Genomic DNA, 18,432 nt, shown 5'->3' with positions numbered 1-18,432 from the left:
GTCTCTTTCAGGGCTATTATCTCCTCTAAGGTTACTATCTTTTTTTCCGATAACGGTACGTCCACAGAGTCACTGTCTTCCCTTTTAGAAACATTGGAAATATCTCAACGTTATAAGCCGTTATCGGAGGATATATATGAAATCGTAGCATTCTATTCAAAGAAGCATCTCTGAAGCGATTTTACCCGCAAAGAAAAACGTTATTATCGTATATACACTTTTACTATGATTATTCAACGCGTTTATTGCGAATGAAACACAAAATGATAAAGTGTGCAGAGAGGCTGTTTCCAAACTCAACTTTCATCTATAGTGTCAACCTAATTATCGATACGTGGTCCTTTTTATATCGTATAATTTCTCTTCGACAAATTCGTTTATTATACTTTAAAATCTGGGGTCAATAATATCGATAGTACATTTTATTGTTCTTTTCTCAAATCACCGAGTATATTCAACAATTTCAATCGGAGAATCAAGAAATAGTAACGGTCGACTATAGTCGTTCGAGTATTTTTTTTCTCGCCATATAGAGAAATTAAAACAGAGACGATCAGCGTCTCCCACATTTCAATTACGTATGCACGCAGGAGTTAAAGCATTGCTGCGTTTTATTAGTCGTAAAATGGCAGGTTGTAAAGATCCGAGTACAAGTGACGCGTGAAGAGTCAGCGAGTTGCGTGCTCTCGATGAATCAGTTATCACACGATCATCTACCGTATAGATCGGTAAGAAGTTTTGACGCGTATTACTTTCCTCGTGGTAGCTATCGACGGGTTTCGTCGCCTGCTGCATAAATGAAAGGCAACCCGAGGGATGAGGTAAATCGTCACGTCGGTGAAGAGCCGTATCGAATGAAATTTGCAATGGAAATTTAATCTGCCTCGGTTTGTACCGAAGCACTTGACTGCTCCTTCTTAACGCCTCTCCCAACCGTGTCTCGGGGAATTTTCGTCAGGAAATACAAAGTTGGCAGACACCGTGACACACGAAAATTGTCTTCGGTCGGGACCTCCTAATCGCGGCTCCCGAAAGCATCGTGGGAACTTCCGATGAGAGCACTCGCTCGAGCGCTTTCTACGACCGAAGAAAAACAATCAATTTCCCTCGGAGTTATTAAACGATCGTCTTATAAAAAAAACTCGACTCGTAGACATACCGAAAAGAAAGTATTACGATCGAGAAGAATTTCGAACAAATCTTCTTTCCGCAGAAACGCGTCTCAAGATCTCGCGTTTTAATTATTAAAAAAAGAAAATGAATCTTCTCGTCTTGAGTCACCTTTTGCAATTCTTGAATCTTTCCGGTATATTTTAATTATTCGTTCGAATTTAAAGATTCTTTTAAAATAAATTTCAAAGAGATTTAAATTTTACGGGTAAAAGTTGAATGGACACCTTGTCCGGTAAGGAAAGAATTGAATCAAATTTTGTTCAATGTACACTTGAACCGTATATTTTCCGTGGTAAAACAAGGCCACTTAATAGTTGTTGTTCAGTTTTCATTGTCAATTATTAACCTCGACGAGAAATGACTCTTTGGATACACTTGGAGTACTCGTGGTGGCCGAACGTATGCAGTCATTTTTTTCAAATTCTCTCGAGTGAGTTAAGAACGAGTTAACGATCCCGAGAGAAAATCGACAAAATTGTCACGGGAATAGGATTGCGTTCGAGAGAGGAAAATAAGCGAATTTTCACAAAACGGGTAAACTCTGTCCCAACGTCCCGCAACAAACCACCACGGTCCCCGAAAGATTTTGAAAAATCAGCATCGCCCGAAGGAGCCCGCCGTTGGAACAAACACGGGCAGGGATAATTTATTTGAATATCAAATTCCGCCGCGGAACGTGGTCCCGCGATGTTTGATGTAAAATTCATAAGCTCGCGGCGAGTAGTCGGTCCCTCTCGGTTTCTCCAAAAATTGTATAAATTTCATTCAAGGGCCGGCGGAGTGTTTCGAGCTCGATACCGATCGAATTTGCATTTTCATCGTGTCAAGGTACAACGTAGTACGATCGTCGGGATGCACGTCGTGGCTCGAGAGAGAGAGAGAGAGAGAGAGAGAATGGAGGTGCTGGGCCATGTGCTCGTGCCGTAAAACCACTTAAAAAAGCATCGTCGACCACGATTATGCAAAACCTCCGCCCACGAACGAAGAAATCGCGAGAAATATTTTCATCGTCCCGGAAAGAGCAGCATCCACCAGTTTCTCCCGCTCCGTGAGAACCGAACGTCCCGCGACTTGAAACGCAAAGGAGAACAAGTACGGCCATGCAAACGGTACGACCTTTCGAAGAGAAATGACTCTTTGGATACACTTAGAGTACTCGTGGTGGCCGAACGTATGTAGTCGTTTTTTTTTTTTTCAAATTGAGACGTACGAAATTGGTCCTCGATACGCCAGGAAGAAATTAAACGATCACACCGGTGAGTTCATCGAACGACACTGCGAACTGAATTTTATACGGGATTGGTCACGAATAATGTGAGAAGAAAATGACCAATGTTTTACACATTAGCGGATATCGGTGCTGCAAACTAGTATTATTTATTTGTAACGGCTCTTTCGCGTTGAGACACTTTCGAGGAAGGGAAGGATCTTTTAGGAGAGTCGATCGATGAATTCATCGAGAAGCAAATCTTGTTGGGTATGTATAATTTTATTTCTGATGGTAATTCTTCGGAATATATCGTAAGATATCTTTAAGAATCTTGGAAGAGGATTGAATTTATATGGTAAAAAATATAATAGAAAAATTTTCTGGTAATTACACGAATGGACCAACTTGAAGAAATGAAACACAAGGGGAAACGAAAACATGAGTGTGCACACGTGCATACCTGGCTGATCGCGAGTCACCTCGACGAAGCACTGTCCCGTTCTATTGCTCTTATCGTTCGAAGAAACGATACTCGTCTAACAAGATATCGAACGAGGAACAATAACATTACCCAATCTTGGATAATGACGATAGAAACGTGTACTTGACCGTGTTACTAAATCCTTCCATAAATTCTATCTCTATAAATAATATCCTATCTGTGATTGCGAAGTTCTTTGCAATGTACGATTTTAAATCTCGAACGAGTATGTGGGTCAAATGTGTCGTATCAGTGCCGTATGGGTCATATCTTCGCAGTTGCATCGAATTTTTTCAATTCTCTTACGTATTATTGACGAAGGCTTGAACTATCGTTTCATAAGAAAACAAGAAATTTCAAAACCGCCACAGTGATGCAATAACTTGTTCTTAGATACGAACGCGGAAATACGATACATCAGAATTCGAAAACTATTATTTCACCGAATATAATTTTAAATACAAATGACTGACCATTGTTTCACAGGACTGTTTGAAGTTCCCGCAGATCGATTGCAATTCCATTCGAATATTTTTTAAAACTTTCCCACAACTGTACACTCTCGAGATCACATTCCACGCGTTTTAATGTTCCGTTCCACTAATGTTCCCTCAAGTGTATTATTAAATAGAAATGGCTATTGGTTATCTACGAGACGACTAACGATCTATTCGATGGCAGTCGTTTTCAAGATTTCAAAGACGCAGGTACGTTGTTCCGTTCTTCTAATTCGAATAGCGTTCTCGGTGCGCGAAAATTCCCTCGCGAGCCAATCGCGCGACGAAAACTCGCAAAGGCGGCGAGTGTCGTCTGGTCGCGCGGTTTTCTAGGCGGGCGTGTGTCCCTCGGGTGGGTGGTTCGGCGGGTCAGAAAGTATAACCGTGTTATTTGCATATATTGTCGGAAAGAAGTGGCGAAATTTATGCGGCAGCGAGCGGTTCTCGTTCGCGAACGCTCTTTAAGCGTCTCCACTCGAGGCCGTTTCTTCGTGGCATCCCCGCTTTCATTCTGCCTCGTACGTCACGAGGGTCCACTCGTGCGCAGCCAATTCAGTTAATTTCGTCTCGCGAGCCAAGAAGACGATTTCGCGCTGCTTGCCTTTCTGGATCGCGGGGCTTCCGCCTCCTCGAGTCGCCCCGTTGCTCTTCCACCGTTCCTCTCAGCCGGTTCCTTTTTCTTCTTTCACGGTTCCCTCGGTATTGTTCGGGCGAAATTCATCTCGAGGTCCCTTCTCGTCGAGATCATCGCGCCCCTGAAAGAGCGAATTCTCGAAAGAGAAACAACCCGAGTGCGAGGAATTGCGGACGAGAGAAAATTGCGGCCTAGACGGCCCGCCACGCGAACACGCTACAAACTCCCCGATCAAAGATGCACGCGTACGCGGTTACCGAGTTGTCCACCGAATCGGGTTTTAATTGTACTTTGGGAGAGAGAAGTAGACTTTGTAGCCGATCGGAAGGATTATAGGTGCGAGTGGAAAGTAGGTACAGTGCGCGGGAGGATCGAACGACGAGTGTTTTTGAAAAATGAACTTTCTTTGAGAGTAACCCTCGCTGCGATACGTTTGGGTCTTTTCAGATCCAGAGAGAGTTTTGCACGGTACAAGTGCACCGTTGGTACAATTTTGTATCAGAAGTTACGGGTCCGTTTGGACCCCGCGTCGTCGCTCCCGTATTAACGCAATCGACCGGTATCGAGAGATTTAAAATACTTTCTTAAAATAGACTGTTGGAAGTTTTTGGGGAGAAAGTGTTTCAAAGGCATTGAATTTCTACTTTGAACTTTACGATACAATGAAGTCTAGAAATTCTCCTAGAACCTAGAATACAGGAGTTAAAAGTACGCGTATTACGATATATTTAATTATGGAAAAAAATGGTACATCGGGATAGATTCGCGGAAAGCATCTCGGTTCGAGAGAAACACGGTTACCGAACTGACGAATGCACGTGCGAAAGAGCACGATTAAGATAGGAGTGATCGAAGAGCGCAATCAGAGTCAGGGACGAAGTGAATTACGCTCTTTCGCCGATGCAGACTTTCCTTCGATGCCTTGCCTTTTACAGTGGGTGGTCTTTTCTCCGAGCCGGTGGGTCCTGGCCATTTGCGATTTCTCTTGGACCGTGGAACTCTTGTCCTCCGCGAAATTATTCGATCGATTGAAAAGCATTTTTAACGCGGAAGGTTGGCAACGTTTTCGCCACGGATCTTTGAGAAAAGTGTGTTACATTTACGCGACGTCTGATCTGGTTCGATTTTAGAGCAATCGAGTCGTTTTTCTTTGCAGAGCATTCTAATTGTCTCAAGTATTAACATTTGTATCGTGAAAAGTTACTGCAAAGATACCTATCGAAATGTGGTATTCAGGAGTATCGAAACACGTCGATGGATATTCAGTAGGATTCGATAGATATTTTTAATAATTTCCGATTCAATTTTTAACGAGTAAGTCGAAACGAGAAAGAAATATTTTCCAAACGCGCAGAAACGCGTTTCCTATTTCACATTACGATCGAAATAGGTTATAGACATTGAATTCACAAATTTCGAGTCCATTAGTTTCATTGCGTTCGTCGAATGTATCGTAAGATTTTTCGAGACTCGAAACTGAAGATTTACTCGAAAGCGAAAAGTTATTATCGAATTCGATGACAACGTTAGAATAATATATCGACGACGCACGAACTCGTATCATCGGTTTCATATTATAATCACGGTTGTTTTGTACGAACGAGTTAAATATAGCAGATGTAGTCGTACTCGTCTTGTTGACGGCGATACACAATTCCATTCTTCGGCCATACATCCGGTAATCTAAAGTGAGAAGGAGTTCGCGAGCGTGAGATCGAGTTCTAGTTTCAGTACGCGACATTAATATCTACGCAAATGTAAAGTGTTAGAAATAAATATATCGCGAGTATCTCTATTTTACAACCAATTGTTCGGTGGAAATTTAACCAGACCTGCGCACATCCTGATAATTTTCAAAATAAACTTGCTTACGAAGTTTCGTGCAATGTAATTCCACACTTTTTAATTATTTTTCGACGAATCGTTTTTCAATTTCACCGTGAAATATGGGACACCTTGTATCGCGAGAAAGATAAGTCGTTTAATAATTTTCGAGGTAACTCGGAGAAGTGCTTGAAATATGTTACGATCTTCGTTATTGCATAACACGAATTTTGGAACGAACGGTAATATTAAAACGGTACGTTAAAATTTTTGACTTCTTTTCCAATAATTCGAAACAACGTACTGCTCAAGGCAAGGCCGCGAACGCTCGTCGAATGAGTCACGACAGTTTTTGTGAGCCCTGGGGCAGGTGTGAAAGTTACGAGACTTTTACACAATCGTATAAACTCGGAAAGAAAGTATGTATACAATTCGAACTGGACGAAGACGGCGACCACGAACAAAGCGAATCGGTCGTTGATCGAGTCGTTAGTAGGGACTTATGACGCAAGAAGGAAACAAATTACAGATGAATACGTAACGAGCAAGATCGCATCGATTTTATCTACATACCGACTCCTCGTCTTCTTCTTCGTACTTCAAACGAACAGGTACGTTCACGATTAATACTATTATTTCAACAATTAACGTTTTCCCATAAAATGAAACTTTGCGAAAGGTTACTTCGAAAGATTGCTCAATTACCGTCGCTAGAAAGAACGATATCCATCGAACGATTAAAACGCGAGGTACCGCGTCGAATAATAAAATCTTTTCAATTTCGATGAAATCGTTCCACGGACGTCGTAACGTCGTATAATTGTGCGAGGTTGTAATTTCATTTGCGATTCGACAGAATCGCGAATAAAGTTTCCGGTAAATATACACCGAATTCGACACGGAGCTCGACAACGGAACCGCGATATTTAAATTCGTTAATTATTCGCGCGAGGAATAATCCCGTCGGTAGCGTTAATAATATTACAACGGGATGTATCGTGCCGATACTCTTGGGAAATTTAAACAACCGGCGGCCGGGAAACGTTGAATATATTCCTTAGATTCTCATGAATTTCCCGTGTCGGAGACCGGGAACGGCGATAAGACAGATCGAGACTCGGGAAAACTCGTCGTTCGATTCGCGGTTCGGGTTCAACGACGAAATTTTTGGAGTAACTCGAAAATTGGGTGCACGAATACTCGCCACGAAGAAATACGCGCGACAGTGACGCGTCATTGGTCCTTGAGACAACGAAGGAACAAAGTTTCGATGCGATTCAACGATCGCGACCATGGAAGAAACTATTCCCGCTGGCTCGTGGTTACATCATGCGTCGCGTCTCGGTGGGGAATTAAATTGGAAGTGCGCATAATGACCCATCGTTTGATTAAGGTTCGTGTACACCGTGATCAGAGAACGTCCTTGACATTTGTTCGAAGTGTGGCGCAAAAAGCGCAGATGCACGACAGTTCGTCTATGCTCGTTGTTTTATCGCTAGCGACGCAAACGTTATCCAATAGTTTGCAAGTACTGAAGTTTGACTCTTGTAAACGTTCTAAGCGGGCAATCGGTTGCGTGGTCGGTAGAATAATCCCATGTGTCGGGTGTGGAGAAAGTAACGGGTGTACGTATTTTATCGGTATAGACAGTTGGTACGTGTGCATATATACCCTACACCAGGTACACGATATAACGGTATACCTGAGTGCAATACAATAGGTACATTCGTTACTTTTACTCCGCTTGTGCTACCTTCCTTTTTCTGGCTACGCATCGTGGGACCAGACGCCTCGAAGATTGCCAAAACAAAAAAAAAAAAAACAGTTTCTCCGTTTCGTATCTCTTTCGTGTTCTCCTAAATTTCAATTACGCGTTCTTGAAATATTCAGGTATCTCGATCGAACCCGTTTCTTCTCGACGATCGAGGACACCAGTATCCAGGAAACTGTTCTACCGAGTGTACGAGACAATGATAGCGATTTTGGCGCGCGAACGTTGCGCAATTCGGGATGACGAAGATGACTAAACGATTCGTGTCGGCAATTCGCGCGATTTCAGGTAAACGACCGTTACGTCACCGATTTCTTTTAAATCTTGCTCTCGGTATAGCGGCGCCGTTGTGCACGAGTCTTTAAGCCCGGTCGCGGCAACGATGCCACATCGTGGCCTAGAGTCTCCCACTACCGAGCACTTGGTGTCTCTCCTGAATGTTATCGTGTTGCAGCATAATACTCCGGTTCCAGTTAGACCGTTCACTGTCAGCAGCCGAGTCAGCTGGCGGTAGGTACTCGCTCGACCGGTTTCTCTCGATTCGCCATCATGGACCGATCGGTAGGTAACACCGCCATGAATGATTACATGAACGACATCAACCGTAAAACCAGGTCGCTGGACCGTTTGATCGCGAAAGTGGTCTCGAGCGTCGACAAGAATCTCACCGATGTTCGCTACGAGCTACTGTCACCGGACGATTCGTTCTTTATGTCGAGCATGTTCTTCGTGAAGATCACCGGCACCTCGAACACCGAGGGCAGCGCCAAAACAAAGACGATGAGCATCGTGGTGAAACAACCGCCGCGTTCACCGGCCGTCCGAGAGATGATGTTATCGGACGCTCAGTTCCACAACGAGATACTGTTCTACAAAAGGTACATTGGCGACAGCGAGGACCTGCCGCGTTTCATCTACGCGGAGGAGAATCCACCGATGGACACCGTACTCGTCCTCGAGAACATCTGCCAATGGGGTTTCGGTCTTTGCCAATGGAAATACAACGCCCCGTTGGAGTACACGCTGGCCGCGTTCCGCGAGATCGCTCGTTTCCACGCGAAAGGCTACACCATGAAGGAACGCCGCAGAGACGATTTCTTCAAATTCGTCGGCAATCTATGGGAGACCAGGTACGAGAAGAACACCGAGAACAACATGAAGGTGGTAATTGAATCGACGTCCGTGAGAGGGGTCGAGTACCTGCGCGATCAGGGCCACGACGAGAAATTCTGCGACAAACTCGAGGCGCACCTGAGCAAGGCGTACAACAGTGTCGTGTTGAAGAGCATCGAGGCCGAGGAACCACTCGCCACCCTCTGCCACGGTGATTTCACCCTGAACAACACATTCTTCAAGCGCGAGAGCGGCGAGTTGAGAGCGATGTTCATCGATTTCGCGCTGACGCGATACGGATCGCCCACCATCGATCTGTCCACGTATCTGTGCCTCCATTGCGCCGAGGATCTCGACAAAGAGTTGCTGGACGACGTTCTAAAAGTGTATCACGACTCGTTGGAGCAATGCATGCTGGAGAACGGTATCATGGACTGTGACAAGTACTCGTACGAGGCTCTGGTCGAGGACTTCAAGAAGAAGGGTCTATTGGGATTCATCGTCGCTTCGTTCTTCTTGCCGATGCTGATGGGCAAGTGCGACCAAACCCCGGAGGAGATGGCGGAAACGGACATGGAGGAATGGGCGAAAACGTTGCACGACCTGGGCGGTGACGAGATCTCGGCGATCCTGGGGAGGATGCTGTTGAAGCTGCACGAGTTCGGTTGTTTCGATCACGTGATGTAAGAGAACGTTGGCGTTGACGATCCCTACGGTGTTTCGAAAATCTGGATCATCGAGGCGAGACAAATCTCTACCATCGACGATAACGAATTTCTCGAGCTACGAAGGACTTCGAAATTTAAAAGTAACTTTGGTCTCGTTCTCGCCAAGAACAACTTTCGAACATTCGCGCCTAGAACGCTCAGAGGGTACGGTGATCCTTTAAACGTTCCTCGAACGATTGCATCCGCCGATCGTTCTTCGTTGCGCGAGATATTGGTAGATAACGCGTTCGATTACTTTATACGATCTATTCGGCTTTCTATCTCCATATTGGATCGTTTCGTAATTCTTTGCACACTCAATTGCGCAAACTTCTCAAGCGACGTTCTTCGTATTTTTCAAATTCGATAAAATGTCACACACTCCGAAGATAACTCTTTCCGCGAACCAGAATCTTTCGCGATCAATGTCCACGATAGTAGAAATCGACGATTGATTTAACCGGAACGGAGAGTCGCGCAAGATGACGACCAATGGCGCGAATCTATTTTTCTCGAAAAATATCCAAAGACTCGCGAAACGATCCAACGATGCGCGCGAAAACCGACGTTTCGAGCGTTAGCGTAAGAAGAAGAAGGGGAACGACCTTGAGGGGCACCGACAGATCAGCTCGCTACTGTATCGATCGGCCACCGAAACCGCGCGAAATCTCTCCCACGTGGACAGCAACGTAACGGAAAAATCAATTTTCATTGAATTTTGGACGAACGAATCGCTCATCGCTGGTCCGTAAATTCCGACGATCACGATGGAATCTTATCGCGTCAAGTATTTTAAAAACAGACCAAAGCTTACCAAATAGACTACGTTTCTTCGTGTTGTTCCCTTATCTGTAATTTATCGGATCGCGGGAACCGTACGTGTCCTCGAAGACGTCGCGTGGCTGTTCTTCCGTGTAAATATCCGCGTCGCGGCGCTCGCGACTCGGCAACGAAGAGCTATTCAGGAACGTCTGCGTCGGCGAGGACGCGGAACGGGGACGGTTCGTTCGCGAAAAGAAAGAAAAGGACACTCGAGCGTGCGATTCGAAACGCGCGCGACAAATGCGGTTAAAACGCAGCGACCTCGAACACGGCCGCGAAATAGAGCTCGTCGCGTCGCGTGGCGTCGGGACGATGCGTGAAATTATTCTTTCGTCTATGCAAGTACGGATCTGCCTTTCAAATCGAGGCGTACTCGCGTACTACGGCCTCTCGGTCGCTCGCTCGCCCGCGCGCGCGGGCGCGGAAAAACTTTGTCATTTCCATATATTTTCCCAGACCGGTGGCAACGTCTCCCGGGAAATTCACTTACGCTCTAACCTGAATTTTAAGCCCGTTAAATTTTGCTCGTCGTTGTTCCGCGCGCGCGAGTCCACGGGAACGAAGAAGAAGAAGAAGAAAACAAACGAACGAGCGAGCGAACGAACGACGCCGTAGCTGACTCGCTTGGAATTATTTTCGCGCTCGAAACGGGCCTCGTGCACGCGACTCGAGCGAAAATCGCGTTCGTCGTGCTACGATCGTGGAAAGAAATCCAGTTAACGATAGGGGAAACCGAACGAGGAACGCGAGAACGCAACTTTTTGCGCGATCGAACGCGCGTGTCCGCGTGTCCGCGCGCGCTACGTTCCGAGACGAGGCGCGCGAGTGTTTCCTCCTCTTCGCGCGTAAATCGCCTCGTTTATTACGCGTACAGTAGTTTCGCTCCACGAAATCGATTGTATATATTAATACCGAAACTGTCACGTACAATTTACATTTAGTGACTTAAAATTACGTCAGAACCGACGATCGCTCTTGCGATAAAAATAAATATAATTTATGTGTACAGGATTGGAATATTAATAAACATGGTCTCGTTAACCACACATCGAGAACGTTTCGTTTCAACCGGAACGAACCTCTGTTTTTTAATTCCGTGTCTTTCGATGTACTCCGATTTCTGGGTACCCGACATGTATAATATATGTTTGCATCGTGGAATTTTTAATTACGGAGTACTCGATACTCGCGAGTTCGGTCGTTGATTACGCGCGCGTACTCGATTGGAAACGTCTGCTGTTTCGTTGATGCACGGTGGAATCATTTTTACAGTCGTTCTTCTCCAAGTTATCAAGATCGTTGGCATACGTAACCACACCGATTTAATTATACCGGACGTTGTACGAGTTTATTGCGCGACGCTGTCTTCGTCTCGACGCGATATTTACGTTGCAACGCGAAAAGCGTGTTTCGAATTTATTTTCAAATTTTCCACCACAGAACCGACCGTCCTGTTCGTGACGTCAACCGGTCCAAGAATTTTCCGATACATTGTTAATTAGTTTCGTCGTCGTCTTGTTCGTTACGTACGAAGTAATTTCGCGCAGTACGAAGCACGGTTCGCGTAATAAAAGTTTCTCGTTATCTTTCTTAAAACGATATTTGCACGATCCAATGAAATTTACGTAGACGCACCACGAGCACGTATATAGTACAATACGTTGATTTACGTATCGAATGATCCACCGCGTGTTTGTATTTCCTATGATACGTGTTCTACGCCTTGGTGAACGTTTATCGCGCTCGCGGAACCCTAATTGTGCCGCGAACGCACGCGCGAAATTATCAATCGAGCTTTAACAAGAATTACATACTTTCGACCTCGTGATCGAACATACGGTGCTTTTAAATAACCTCGACGGAGATTTTAATTATAAAAATGGATATTCGACGGTTCCGCGCGTGTCTTATTTTCCTCGATAACGGAACGAATAATTTTTACGAATTTTCTCTCTATGCGGAAAACGATGGTATGTATTTCGGTCTTTTGGAAAATTGCGTTCCGTTGGAAGAGGCCCGATCTTTTTACGCGTTTCCTCGTTTCGGTTGGAATACAAGTCACGGTAGAATATAAATCGTACAATGCGATGGATGTTTAACAAAAGTTTATAATATACGGACCGTAAACTATGGAAGAAAATATTCGCTCGGAATATTTCAGAAAATCGTATCGCTTTCACCGACATCGCATATAACTTTTTACCACGATTTCGTTGACATACATCGTTTGCACAAACATTTTACATTTCGGAAAGTACTTATCTCGATGCTTTTATCTTCGATGAATACATGTTCGAAGAAACGATGTATCCCATACACGAATGAAATAATAATTGTTTGCGTACTATCCCGTTAAATTAATTCGAACAGGCTTACGAGTGCAAAGCCTCGCGAAATGATGCTAAAATTTTCCAAATTTTACTTAGCTATCCGATCAAATTTCCATTACATAATTTTCCATTACAAAATCTGTACACTTTATCTAAATGTACATTTCACATACATCTCTCCTACGTCCCACATTATTGTTAACTTTTCTTGTATTTTTATCCCAATTTTGTATTCTCGAAGAAAACTTCCAACAGAACAGCAAATGTCGTTAATTAGATCGGTCAGAGACTGATACGAATAATTTTCCACACTGTCATTCGAATTACACAACAATTCCTCTCGAACGTCGAAGTAATCTTTATACTTCGTCCAGAAATAAAGGAATTTAAAAAATAATGGGTCACGATTCTGCTAATTTGAATCTGAATCTTTACATTTAGATTCGCCATTTCTCGGTGCAGTGATTCAATCATCCTCTCGTTCCATTGCTGACGAGATAGAAAATATCTCGTTCAAACTGCCCTGTGAACTTAAAAAGCTTCGATACGATTAAAGGTACGAAACATTGGCCGGTGAGGGTCACCGTACGTTATTCTGTACGTTGTTTCCATGTCCCACGGTTGCATTTGAAACGCAGATAATTTCGATCAACGCGCAAAGGGGAACGACAAATTATCGTGACGTACTTTGCATTGGCATAGTGCGTCGCGCAAGTTTGCCCGTTAAGATCGAGAAACGTTCTGCGCTCTAGCTACGGTCGAACTTCTCGAACGCTCGAGATGAGTTTAACGATCGTCGTCGCGAAACGACGTAACGGGAGGTAGGTAAAGAAGCAAGCGAGAACGAATTCGGCCAAAACGAGCACAAAATCCGAAACGCGCGGGTACACTTTAATCGGAGTCCTCGTTTACGAGTTCGAGAGCCGGGATCCCATCCTCGCGGAGTTTTCTAATAGCCACGAATGTGGCGCGAAGGACACCTTCGAAGGTATAAAACGGTTCCCGTAAACGACCACGCGGTCGAACAATAATGATGATAATAGTAACGATACTTTACTATCTTACCGAGATTTCAAACATCGAAATGGAGAAATGATAATAATGATATACCAAGAAGAAGACTTCCCCTAGGAATGTTTGAATTTGTACGAAGTTAAGGATTTGATAACTGTAGCTCACAGTGACGATAATAATGATAATAATACGTCTTTATCGTACCGAGATTGTGAAATTTTAAAAGGAAGAAGACACTAATATCGAGAGAAGATTTCCCCTTGGGATATCCGAGTTTCGGATAAATTAAGAATTCGGTAACTGCATCGTATGATAGTAATAATACGCTCTTATCGCGTCGAGACCGTATCCGTTAATAAGGAAATGAAATTGATTATACTGTATCGAGCGTAGAAGATAAATTCCTCTCTGGGGGTATGTCCGAGTTTCGGTGAAATTACGAAATTAAGAATTCGGTGACTAGGTTCATAGATTGCTGATCGTTAAATGGTAGAAAATAAGATTCGGTATAACTCGATGAGGATCGGCGAGGGTATTTAACAACGAGGGGTAGGGATAGGAGAATTGAATTTAACCCAGCGATCTTGCGAGAGACCACCGAGGTCGATTTTATCGCCTCCTCTGTGCACTTGGAAGCTTTTAGCGTAATGTATCGATCCGAAATGAGCAAGGTCTACTTACTCCGAGCGGAGAAACGCTTTCAAATGTTTTCGATACTTTACTTCAGCGACTACGTCGCTAGCTCTATCCACGCACCGTGTAGAAATATAATACACGATTCGTGCAATGACTATACACGCGTTTGATCGTTGGACGGAAGCTGAACGATCCTACGTAGTATGATCGCACACCTAGTCTCTGTAGACGAATGACGCGAGCTTTTGTAATTTATGATAGCTCTTCTATCTTCTTCGACACCATGGCACGTATCGCAAAGGTAACGTAGACACTATCGTTAATAACTTTGCACTCTGTTTTTCCATCGAAGCGAGACACGTAGAATTGTTTGTGATTTTGCGAGTCATTGTTATACTACAACGATTTCTGTATCGTGTCGTCATCTGTTATCGATAACCGACCCCGAAAGTCTACGACCATGATCGACGATAAGAGAAAGACACATGTTGAGTACACAAGGAAGTATCGGTAAATATTCGGTTTCTTTTTTTATCGAACATACTAACAGTCGCGAATATAAACAAAAGAAAAGAAACGATCTCGAAAACAATTTTCATTCAGTTGTGCAACGATTCTATTTCCGGAAGAAAACAAAAAAATACGATACGCGATAAACTTGAAACGACTGAGTAAAACATACGTATATATGCCTTTAATTAGTTAAAATTCTTTCCTACCTAACATTGCGAATGTTTACTTTGATAAAATTTATATCGACGGTTTGGACCGTTACGTAACTCTTACTGCACTTGTACAAGCGTTAATTAACATTATTGTCCGTAATGATGGCCACTCACGATGAATCGCTTCTCGTTAATTTACCAGAACACGAATACGTTACGTAAGAGAAGTATCATTTTTACTCTCGGACTACGTTGATTCATTTACCGTCATACGTTCGATTAAATTTTATCCACTACTACTTCAACATTCGTTATTACAGTTTCTCGAACGCTCGACGACAGTGCCCGAATTGACTCTATACACGCCAGGTGATCGGAAAATAATCAAGATAAAAATAAAAAAATACAAAATCTAGAGACAGTTCTGGTAGAATTCTTAAATATTCAATTAAAGAGATCAATTAAGGGAGACTCGGTAGCGAGGTAAATTGCTCACCGTTTTCTTCCGCTGGTTCGAAACAGAAGGAACTTAGAACGTCGTCTCTCGTCGCAATTAAAATAAATACATAAATTCAACGAAGAGAATCGTTTCGATGATATTTTTCCCGCGCGAAGAAATTTCCAACGCGTTTCGAGGAATTCGGAGAGCTCCGAGTATCGCGAACGAATCGATGGAAATCGTTCGAGGGATTGGTTTCGTTTCATCCTCGGTGGACAAAAAGGAACGAATCGAAAGTAGCAAAAAAAAAGGGCGGGAAACAAGCGGCCGGTTCATCTTCGAGTATATTTAAAGCGAAAAGAAGGCGAGATACGTCACCGGAACCAGTTGGCCCGGTTTTCGGACGCGTGGTGTGCGCTCTGTGAATTTCTCGTATTTTCCCACCTTCGAGCTCGAATCTGCGGCCGTATCTTCGATTTCCAGCGGCTAAAATATTCACCGGCACGAGCAACCGACGACACGGTGACGGTGGCGAGCTTTCGTAACCGGGTCACAAAGGCCTCGCCGGCTACGGAGAGTCGATTCATTCCGATAATGAAAGGCGTAGCCTTCGATCGGCCAAATAAATCCATCGGGCGCGTATCCCGAAAAGGAGTGTCCCGCGGGAATACCGGCGTGGTTTACCAGCGACGCACATTTGTCTCCTGACAGAAACCGTATCTAGGTCCCCTGACGTTACTTCGCGTTGTTTGATTTACACGTAAAAGCTCGAGACTCGGGTTCACGGTGGTCTCCAAACTACACGTTTCGCGAGCTACCGATGCGTACGCTCGCAACGTTAAATTCCTTCGGTTCGATATGTTTCACCGATTCATTTTCCAAGGCATTCGTTTTGATTTTTTAAGAGGGATAGTAAGTGTTTTGAAACATTGGCAGATTTGTAGAGTAATGATAATTTGACGTGTACCAGTTTCTTCTTCGATGGAATATTCGTGTCGAAGGGGTGAAAAGAGCTGAAAGTTTCAAGGGGGAAATTGTTCCGATATTTTTTGGAACGATTGAAAAATTGTTAACTAATAAGTAAATTCGTATTTTAAAACGCGCAATTTTGGAATTTATGAATTCTTCTCTAAATTTGACTGTTCCCGAGACGTTGGATCGACAGTGTTTTTCACCCTTGAATTTGAGGGCTTCCACCCTTTGGACGAGAATAAAGGCAGATAAGAGAGATATATGTGGAATATTTTTGGCCGTTCTGCAAATTTGCTTTTGGGACGGTCCCTTGTTAGTTTTGAGATAAAATTTTTTTTCAGACGTCTGGAAGGTAAACCTCGATAAAATCGTAAAGTAGATCCGGCGCGATTCCGCCACAATTTGATGTAAAAAAATATCGAAATTTCGCGATTACCATCGACGCGGTGCGCGTGTTCACTCGCAAGTACGAAGGCGCATTGGCGCGGTGAATGAAACGTGGAAATTGAAAATGAATAAAGTGAACGCGCGAAACCACACCCGGGAGCTTTGCCGAACATTGGATAAAATCCCAAATGAAAGAAAACAAAATACCAGGAATCCAAACTTACCGCAAACAGCCGGTGAAAATAGTCGAGTGTGCGATCGAATCGGCGATTATTATTATTTTATTAAATTTCGTTCGATTCGGAATAGATATTTTATAACGGATCAACGAACGCTCGTAGCTGATGTTATCTGTAACGCGCGCGATCAAGGCTGCTATCCACGAACGATACAAAATGCAACGAAATACTCGCGAGGATGATAATTATTCATAAGAATGTTTCTATATACCGATTAATGCAGGATACGATGGACTTTTAATCTCCTGGGGAGAATGTATCTTTCGCGCGATGAAATTTAAAATTCGCGATCACGACTCACGGCCACGGATCGATCGTATATTTCGAAACGTTTATTTTCGTCCAAGTCTATTCCGACTATCGATAACTTAAACGTTACGTAATTAGTCGATCCTTCGTTACGTAATGGTCGATTCTCAACGACGGAGCAAAGAACGACGATAAAACGTAGGAAGGTGAGCTTCTGTAAAAGTTTAACGCTCACAGGACGTAAACAGATCCTCCGTGTGGGGATTTGTCGTCGTAATCTATGCGCTCGATCCAAGTAAAACCGAACCGCTGCCAAAATATGCTCGCGACTCGAGGGGATACGCGAATGGATTCCGCGTTTTCTATGAATCCCTAATAAACCCTCGTCCTCGTCGATTTCTCAAAATTGAAAACTCGCTGGCATCGATCGCGAACGACACCGCGATGAATAATGCCATTTGCCAGTGAATCGCGGAAAGCAACGTCCTGCGGGACTTCCGAAACGAGATTCACCTCCGGTAAATTTCGGAACTGGCTTCCGGTTCGTCGATGTTGTTGTTGTTGTCTTCCGACCAGTTAGGACCGTTCGTTGCGCAGACTCGAACCCGATGACCGATGAGAGGAAGAGCACGATTGGACCGCATTGTGTTCCTGGTGTTCGAATAACGGTGCCCTCGCCGATACTCGCTGTCGTTGGTCTTGCTCGTAAGTGGAAATTGAACGATACAGAGGGCCAACTCGATGAAAAGAATATTATTGAAAACGTGGAGAAAATTTCTATATCCGTGAAATATTTTACGGTTCAAATTATGAAATATTTTACAGTCGAGTATTCGTGGTAAATGGGTTCTTAAGCTTTGTATAAAGTAACAGACGATACGTTGATGTGAAATATTTTATAGTTCAAATTATGAAATATTTTACAGTCGAGTATTCGTGGTAAATGGATTCTTAAGTTTTGTGTAAAGTAATGGACGTTATGTCTATCGAAGAAAGGGAATAATTTTGCGTATTTATTGCACGTAGGAAATAAAACAATTTGTAACGTAACGTACAGTTTTCGTTCGGTGTTACGTGTGTTTCTTAATATTTTTATTTAGAACTTTTAATCGTTCGGTCGAAATATTGTTCTTTCTCTTACGTTCAGTTACGAATCCATGTACAAACACTTGCCTCTCGAAAAGTATTGCCACAGAGGACTGCTATAAAATCTCGCTACAAAGTGTGATTAAATTTCTCCGTAAACGAAAACCGTTCAAATGTTTAATC

The 18,432-nt window shown here is 43.6% G+C and overlaps 2 protein-coding genes across 3 annotated transcripts in view; one reads left to right on the top strand and one right to left on the bottom strand.

Moving 5' to 3' along the window:
* The window catches only part of LOC143152738 (zwei Ig domain protein zig-8), a 560,480-nt gene that overhangs the window by 242,256 nt on the left and 299,792 nt on the right, over positions 1-18,432 (bottom strand). The window lies entirely within an intron of this gene.
* Positions 8,039-11,278, top strand: LOC143152785 (uncharacterized). Its single transcript, XM_076323274.1, has one exon. The coding sequence runs from the start codon at positions 8,140-8,142 to the stop codon at positions 9,388-9,390; it is 1,251 nt and encodes a 416-aa protein (XP_076179389.1). The 5' UTR covers positions 8,039-8,139; the 3' UTR covers positions 9,391-11,278.

Source organism: Ptiloglossa arizonensis, chromosome 11 (assembly GCF_051014685.1).
Source record: "Ptiloglossa arizonensis isolate GNS036 chromosome 11, iyPtiAriz1_principal, whole genome shotgun sequence".
Taxonomy (NCBI): domain Eukaryota; kingdom Metazoa; phylum Arthropoda; class Insecta; order Hymenoptera; family Colletidae; genus Ptiloglossa; species Ptiloglossa arizonensis.
This window is presented reverse-complemented; position numbering and strand designations above follow the sequence as displayed.

Coding starts and splice junctions, on each gene's coding strand:
- LOC143152785 (XM_076323274.1), top strand. CDS start 8,140: ATGGACCGATCGGTAGGTAACACCGCCATGAATGATTACATGAACGAC.